Source organism: Parasteatoda tepidariorum, chromosome 3 (assembly GCF_982258835.1).
Source record: "Parasteatoda tepidariorum strain Cologne lab strain chromosome 3, Ptep-v5.0, whole genome shotgun sequence".
Taxonomy (NCBI): domain Eukaryota; kingdom Metazoa; phylum Arthropoda; class Arachnida; order Araneae; family Theridiidae; genus Parasteatoda; species Parasteatoda tepidariorum.
The window spans coordinates 3,707,324-3,716,449 of NC_141757.1; the positions used below are offsets into that span (position 1 = coordinate 3,707,324).

The 9,126-nt window shown below is 29.2% G+C and overlaps 1 protein-coding gene across 2 annotated transcripts in view; it reads left to right on the forward strand.

The window, feature by feature from the left end:
* Window positions 1-7,729, forward strand: part of LOC107451065 (uncharacterized) — a 74,866-nt gene extending 67,137 nt beyond the window's left edge. For both annotated transcript variants that reach the window (XM_087158611.1, XM_087158612.1), the window contains 2 exons: window positions 1,038-1,112; window positions 7,337-7,729. In XM_087158611.1, coding sequence (XP_087014737.1) covers window positions 1,038-1,112; window positions 7,337-7,408 — 147 coding nt within the window. In that variant the 3' untranslated portion in view covers window positions 7,409-7,729. The remainder of the gene's footprint in view (window positions 1-1,037; window positions 1,113-7,336) is intronic.
* Window positions 7,730-9,126: the final 1,397 nt, after the last annotated feature.

Here is a 9,126-nt window from a genome sequence, read left to right on the forward strand (position 1 = left end):
TTGCCAGATTACACAATCTCAAATGGAGGTAAAGGCGTAAACAGAGAGATTTTGTTTTATAACGCGTTCTTACTGTAGTACTTAAGCGCGTTTACTTTGTTAGTTACCATGGATTAGCCCGAAAATGGATGTGCGCAAGGTAATATACTGGACAATTTAAAGAAGTTTATAAGTAATAAGGTTGGTATTTAACTATACAATTTTAATGATTTTTGAAAATTGACATTTATTTAAGAAAAAAGAAAGATATATATAAAAAAAGATATATTATATATATATAGATAGATAGATATATATAAAATTTGGAACAATTATTACTTGTGGGTTTAATCCTTGCCTAACTAGACCTGGCACCATTTTCTTTGACTGCTTAAATAAAATTATTACTAACAATCAAACTATTTTAGAATTTATTAAACAAAATTAATTCTATTGTGACTTGATTTCCAAGAACTCCTTAATGGCATTCCCCTTTCAAAATTAAAAGATGTTCTTTTGAGTTACTACTATGATTATAAAATGGGATGAACATCTAAAAGCGTGTTTTGATTAATCTAATAATGTAAGAGCCTAATAATGTAATATAATCTAATAATGTAAAAGCCTAATAATGTAATGTAAAAGCCTAATAATGTAATGTAATCTAATAATGTAAAAGCCTCCAGGAGAGGTAAATGAAGGAAGAAGAATTATCATTTGTGTTGGACTATCAATACTGGGCATCATTTTGAAGAGTTGCTCAATACTGATTTCTTGATGATTTATTTTTTATTCCCACCCTATAAAACGACAGGTATTCAGTTAGTAAAAAAATGGCAATCCTGTCATTTTTCCCTTCTCTGACTCTTTTGAAAATGTTGATTTGATATTACCTTCTAATTGGATGCAGTTAATAGTGAGAAAAAATGAATATTAAAAAGAAAACGATCGTGCTTTGCTTTCAACTATATAAGACATTTATGTGCGTAATTTACAATAAGGCTGTTCTTTTTTTTACCTATGGCCATAATAACTGTATTTTATTTCTCGTTATTTAGGAGTCCTATAAGAAACCTGTAGTTTCTGTTTGCTGTTGGCATGTGCACTGCGAAACCTGTTGGCTGAAATCACTGGTAACTACCACCTTTCTTTTAAACTTACAGTTCTATAGTGTCGATTAAAATCAGCAAAATAGGTTTGTAACTGTGAATGACAGAAACGTGTGGTTGTTGACTTCCACCGGTGAATGTTGACAATCACTTAGTCGCTTTGGAAAATATCCGAAATATATACTAGGTATAGCTAAGTGCAAGGTCTACCCTACACTAATGTTTTTTTTAAGGTTCAGTGCCACTGTCCGGTGTTAAATGTACTAAATTTTATTTATTTGCTATTTAAATATATGTAAGTTGTAAGCTAGATTTTAATTTATGTGTTATTTGAATATATGAAAGCTATAAGTTAGAATTTGTATCATCGGTTGTAATGGTGATATCATAGAACAAAATTTTTTGTGTGGAAATAAAATGTTTTTTATTTTTCAAATTTTTTTTTGTAGAAATAGAGTCTTAATAATTTTATTTAAGTTAAGCGGTAGTTTTTAATAGAGAGCGACAAAATATTGCACTTTCTAGTAGAATCTCGTAACATTCTCCGAACGCTGATGTTTCTCCTAATCTATCCTCAGCAGATATTAAAATATCGAATAAATATAATAATATCAACGAATAAACTAATATAGAATCAGGTATAACAAATATTTCGGACATTCACCGAAGCTACTATGTGATTGTTGACATTCTCTTGATTTCGGTTCTTTGCGGTAACAGGTGTGGTACAAAGAAGCAAATAAGAAAGACAAATCGGGTAATAGAAGCGATCTAAAAAGAGCTTCTGTTCTGGGGAGCATTGTTTTTAATGTAAAACTATAAAAGATAGATATAAAGGATTTTTGAAAGGAAAGCAGTTCCGAGGATTGACGAACGATAGCGGGCAGTCTCTGCTGTAGCGTTGAATAAACAATTTATGAGAACATGTTTGTTGTTTTTTTGTTTGTTTCATGGGATTTGTAATTTTTAAGTTAAAAATAAAATCGATTTTTATTTGCCTTACGTAATCTGTAATCACAAGATCGGTAGAAAATGCTCCGGAAATATTTTTATTTATGCATCGGGGAGTAGTAGTATTCTTCATAAGTCTGTATTAGAAGTTTATATCTTTCTTAATTAGAAGATCGTACTTCAGATAGTTATTTCATTTACTTTTATATTTTTTTTAAATAGGAAAAGGAAGAAGTTTCCTTTTTTCCTTTTAAAAAAAATTTTTTTTTTTCTTTTTGGTTCGAAAGAATGGAAGGTTTTTTTTTTTCCTCACTACCCTGAGATTTTTATAAGTTGCCAATACATATTTTAAAATATTTTTATTATTCATAGTCAACACCCTCAAAAATGTCGGGTCAAAATTTGAATAGTTTATTATTTTAGTTTACCTGATGAAATGTAATTGAAAATAAACAAGTAATATTAGAAAAAAAAAAAAAAGAATTTTAAAGTCAATTCCTACTTAGGTCAAAAAGAAAATTTTTATTTCAGTTACTTTTTATTAAATAATTAAAAAATTTTCTTCTATATAAACCTAAAATTAATTAATTAAATTTAATGAATGAATTACTATTTGAAAAAACTACATTAACATCAAGTGTCATTCATAACAAGTTTAAAAAAAAAATGTGTTTGATGTTGAGTGGAGATGAATAAAAAGTATTTTATGAACGATGTAAAATTTGAACAAGATAGAAGGAGACTTGTGAACTAATAGTAGGAATTGAAAAAACATATGTAAATCGTGTATATTTTTGTGATGCAGTAAGTAAGTCAGTAGTAAGATTCTTTTGTAACGCGTTTTAAGAATTTCGTTTTTATAGAAATTTACATATTATTTCGCTTAATTTTTTTCTCCCTCTTGTAAAGTACCTTAAGTTTTAGGAAAATAAAACTTCTTTTAAGAGTGTTAAGGCGACACTATTTTGAGGAAAAATTGTACTTTTTAAAGAGTCAATTAATTATTATTTTTTTATTTATTTCTCCGCTTCTACTCTTTAAAAAGACCGCAGAACTAAAAGTACGATTATAAATAATTTTTTGACGAAGGTTGGAAAGAGTTTTTAGCCTTTTTAAATAAAATAAAAAAACGAAAGAAAAATCTGCTAAAACTGAAAACTTATCAGGACAAACTTACCGTATAAAAAAGTTTTAGCATTAAAAATGAGCAAGGAAAAAAAAAAATCTTCGTGTAAGAAAGTGACAAACATTTAAAATTTTCGCCTCAACAATTATGATAAACGATAACGGGTGCCACATGTTTAAAGCTCATTTGAAATTTCAATTTAATTCCCCTACCCCTCCCCTCCTCATCATTGCGGATAATTAATGAAACTGTTAACGACTCTTACGCAAATGACCACAGCAACCTTTGCTTCGTTTTCCGACCCTTTAGAAAAACACATCGGTGAACCAGGAAAGAACAGCCCAGGAAAAAAAGAATAAAAAGCACCTAGTTAGTAATTATATGAATTGAACAACCGATTCAATTCGAGGAGACTACTTCTAATTGATACATTAGTTATAGCAAGGCTAGTACATTTTGTAGAATTGTATTTACAACAAGTAATATGAAACAAAAAAAAATTTTTTTTCAAGTCAATTCTTACTTAAGTCAACAAAGAAAAATTTTATTTTAGTTACTTTTTATTCAATAATTAAAAATTTTTCATTTTTATAAAACTGAAATTAATTAATTGAATTTAATGAATGAATTGATATTTGAAAAAACTGTATTAACATCCAGTAGCATCTGTTACAAATTTAAACAAAAAAATGTAATTGATCTTCAGAGGATGAATAAAAAGTATTTTATTGGGGATTGAAAATGTGAACGAGATATAGTGACAGTGTGAACTAATAGTAGGAATTGAAAAAAAAATAAGTAAAGTAGTAAAAGTTTAAATTCATTTCAGACAACTTCAAATTAAACTTAGCATTTTAGTTAAAAAATATCTAATTACGTTCGAATGATTATTTAATTAAATTCGGGTTCGACGGTCCAAGTCGAATCGGACTTTAAATTTGCATGTACAGTCAATTCGCTATAACTCGAAGTACGATAACTCGAATATTACTATAACTCGATTTTTTTTATGAGGTCCCGACCCTTTTATCTTCAATTTCATGTTAATTATTCTCGATTACTCGAACTTTACTCCCTTTAACTCGATTTTTTTGGATGTTTTAAAGCAAGAAAAAAAACCTAGGAGTTGATATCTTGCCCCTTCCTTTGCAACGCACACACAATGTCTTTCGCACTCTTCATGGAGAAGCTAAGGCTGTCCCTCTTGAAGTATGTGAACAGTGGTTAAATGAAACGTTACCAAATTTACTTCAAGGATACAGTTAAAATGTTTTCAATATTGAATTTATTTTTTAAATGTCTTCCAAATAAGACTATGATGTTTAAGGATGAAAACTGCTCAGGGGGTAAAATGAGCAAGGAATGTTTGACTGTCCTAGTTGGAGGAAATGCGTCTGGAACAGAGAAATTGCCCTCACTTGTTATTGGAAAATACCGAAATCCCCGATGTTTCAAGAATGTAAAAACGTATCCTTTGGATTACAAGTCGAACAAAAAGTTTTGGATGACATCAGTTTTATTTGAAAACTATGTAAGAAAATTGGATCGGAAATTCTTCGCTAAAAAAAGAAAAGTGATACTCTTTATGGATAAATGCACAGCGCATAGTGTAGATCTACCTAATTTGAAAGCAGTAAACTTGCAGTTTCTCCCGCCAAACACAGCAGCAAAGTTGCAGCCGATGGACCAGAGTATCATAAAGTGCTTGTCGGAAAAATGATTTTAAATATTATAAACATTTAGAAGATTTGTAATTAATAAGCATTAATTAAATAATCCGACAATATTCTGAAAGTCCAAAACCGAAACTAACGGTAAGTCGAACTTCCAATATGTCGAAGTTTTTCGTCAGTCCTATCAGATTCGAGTTACCGCGAATTCACTGTAGTTGTATATTTGTATAAAGGTACATTTTTTCAAAGGACTTTTTTGTGTTTTTTTTCCTTCCAATGCTTTTTTTATTTTTTTTAAATTTATTTATTTATCAATATTTTTGGGGATTAGACGTTTTAAACACCAAGGGACACAGTTTCATTGTTTATTAAATTCACCTCTAGTTTTTTTAAATCAAACTCCTAACTAGTTTAATTTAAAAAATTAATTTCGCACCAAATTTAATTAAATTTGTTTTGCATATAGTTTAAATAAACTAATTTTGCATTTAATTTGCGATAATGGGATAGCAATCCCATTATCGTAACCCAGCTGTTTCGGACAATTTTGAAGCGCAATTGTCGTAAGTCGGTAAAACTATAACTTTGAATTACATAGCCCGTTTTTCCGAAAAGGATTATCTGGGCTTTAGAACATACAAAATTTTATTTTAAAAATTATTAAACTGTTCTTTGATTTAACAAGATTTCGATGATAATTATTAAAATCAACAAGTATCTCTCAAATGGGTACTTGCACACACATATGACCTATGACATCATCACCAGCTGATCATTTATAAACAAAATAGAGTGTTAAAGTTGAGCTAAATCTCTTCACATAAGTTAGAATGCTAATTAACATGGATTTAATTCACGTTTATTTTCACGTATAATTAGTTTGTTTATATTCCACATGGCTTCATGGTCTTTGTTGTAAGTAAGAAATATATAGTGAAAGAATTGAAATCTTTGTGAAAGTATATGGAATGTGCCACTTAAGATAATTGATGCTTACTTGAAATAGAATAGAAAGAATTGTTGCTAACGTAAACAAATGACACGTTTCAGCAGCTCATCAAAATTGAGATGCCCACACTTCGTCAAATGCGTTTTCACACATCTTTATAGGCCGGCTTTAGAATAACTTTTCAAATGGTTGTTGTCTATTTTTTTTTTCTTACTCATTTTTGTTTGTGATATTCACCTGAATTAGTATTGAAAACGATAGGGGAGAGTGGGGTCAATTGTAACATTTTTTACTTAACTATTTTTAACTAACAAAAAATCCAATATATTATTAGTATTAATTGACAGACGAGTAAAGTAGACTATCCTCTTCTAGAAAAAAAAATAAATACCTGATTTTAAATATTATTATATTAGTTATTAACAATTTTTGACAGTCGTGCAGTTGTTACAATTGTCCCCACTTACGGGGTCAGTTGTAACAGTTCATAAATTCAACTAAAACATAGTTAATTATACATATTATCATAGTTGTGATATATTTTTTTATTGATCAAAATAGTAGTGATATTTTAGGAGTAAAAATAATAATGAGCAGAAACCTAAAGGGTTAAACTTTTAACTTTAAGGGGTTAAAAATGTTAATTTATGCTGTGAAAGGTGACAAATAAAATAATGCACATGCAACATAATATAAATGATATAGGAAACTATTGGTGGTTCTTAAAGAGCTAAGTAATGGTTTGTAAACATAAGATTATTTATTTTCAGCTGTTACAATCGTCCCTTTACTTATTGTTACAATTGTCCTCAAGACGCCATTTCAGCTTCATTTGTTAAAAACAATGCTAGTTAATTAGCAAAACTAATGTTTTTTTTATTGAAATGTTAATTAAAGTGTCCACTTACGTATTCGGTTACTAATTTTTATTTGTTTAAACAAAATTACTTTGTTACAATATAATATTCTAATACCAAAAAAAGTACTTGCGTGGCGTGAAAATATCTTTTGTGACGTAACTCTTTCAAAAGTACATAAAAATGGTTGCCATCAGGGGTGTACATGTAGATTTATTAAATACACCTTGTGCATCACCTAGGAACCAAATCTAGAACCCGACACTCGAAATTTTTGCTCTGTTACAATCGTACCCTGTTACAATTGACCCCACTCTCCCCTACTGTTTGAACTTAGAACTTCTGATTCTTAACCAAAACAATAAAAACAAAAATACTGTTCAAATGATGAAATTCTATTTTATTCACAACTCAAGAAGTATTTAGGGGGTCTCTCTGGTCCCATATCTCAAAAATAAACTCACCCACTTAACGCATAACAAAATTAAAAGTGATAAAAAGAATTCCAAAAGAATTATCAAACAGCAGCGGTCGCCATAGCAACGCATGCGCACTGTTTACTATTACTCTTGAACACAACTGAAAAGTGTGATGACGTCCAAATATGATGCGCACGCCATCATAGCCAAAACAAGACCCATTTTGTGACTGAAGATGATTATTTTTGACACATTCTTTTTTGTGTTTTACAGGGTAGCAAGAGAGTGTGCCCACAGTGTGACACTATCACTTCTCCAGCTGACTTGAGGAGGATTCATTTGTAATATATCTCTCTCATTTACATATCGTAGTCCAGATGGTCTCAAATTAAACCAGTTGTACACAGTCAGACTCCTCCACCACAAGATCTCCCGTCTTCCTTCTTTTAATGTAAACCTTGAACTAAGGGTCTCATACCGTAATTTGACTCTCAGTCGTCTTCTTACTGTGGATGGACTGTAGTATGATCTAGTTTCTTTTATACGTTGCGTGGGTATAGTACTAAAACTTATTTTGAAGACTTTGTACCTTGTTTCTAACACCTGTTTCATATGTATATAGCACGATAACGTTAAAAGGTTAAAAACAAAAAAGGGAAAAACAAATTAAACTAAGAAAATTAACAAGTTTTCTGTATATTTTTAACTTAAATTTTTTTGCCTTCATTTTCTTTCTTTCTTGGTGGCTTTATATTATTAGATGAAGCAAAACAAGTTTTTAGTTCTTTATACCAATTTGTAATCACAGTAGTAACTGAAAAGAACATCTTTTAGTTTAGAAAGAAGAGTTCCATTAAAAAGATCTTGGAAATCAAAAGTCGCAGTAGAATTAATTTCATTTTACTTAATAAATTCTAAAATAGGTTTGATTGTTAGTGATAATCCAGGAAAAACCTTCTTTAATAATATTATAAATAATTTTATTAGAGTAGTCAGAGAAAATCATGCCAGGTTTAGTTAGGTAAGGATTAGACCCACAAGTAATTGTTCGAAATTTAATAGGAATATTATATATATATATATATATATATATATATAAATACATTCAATGTTTTTTTTAAAGGGTCCGTTTAAATATACATATAAAAGGGGTGTGTGATTTGCTTATTTTTGTTAACAAGGGAGAAGACGTAGGATTACATAAGACTTTAAAATCACGTTATTTTCGATTTTTATTTTAATTAAAAAAGAAAAACATTGTGACAAAAAGATTTGCAAAAAACATTTATTAATAGAAAACCTCAAATATGAAACAGAATCTTTTTTGGGAGGGGGAAGTTTTAGCAAAACACTTCTTCTGTGAGTTGTAGAGATCAAAATTTTATGAAATTATGATTAGTTTTTCATAGAGTCGCATAGTTTATTTGAATATAATCAACTATTTAACGCTAGCATGGTAGAATGGATTTGTTTATTTTTAGCTGCCAAGAAGAAATTCAAAATATGCTTATACAATACAATACTTTATTCTCTATTTACCGTTAGACTGAACAAGATATCAAAATTATAAAATTGCATACATAACTTTTGAGTACTATACCCACAGTTTATATGCAGGAGAATTTTATGTTTCAAAATTTTTATTGCTCATGATCCCAGAAATTGTTTGATTGAAGGCAAAAATTGCGCAGGAAACAACAATTTGAAGAACAATTTGTTCCTGATTGTGATAAGGTGATTGTGATAAGTGATTGTGAATGAATTGAGTCTTTCATATGTTGTTGTTTGGACTCTTTCTTTATTTCATAATAGAAATTGTTTTATACAATGTTATTCAATGTGTTTTTCAACCAAGTTTATTCTCATTGTTATTTTTTTTTCTTCGAAAAAGTGAATAAAAAATATATGTATTAAATCAATGATAATTTTTAAAAACCTCGAGAAATTATCGTCCACTATAATGAACATACATTCCACTATAATGAATACACATAATACTTAATGTTATTTTTTGTGGATATAGGGGAACCAAAAGAGGAGAGGAATATTGTGAACTTTTTTCT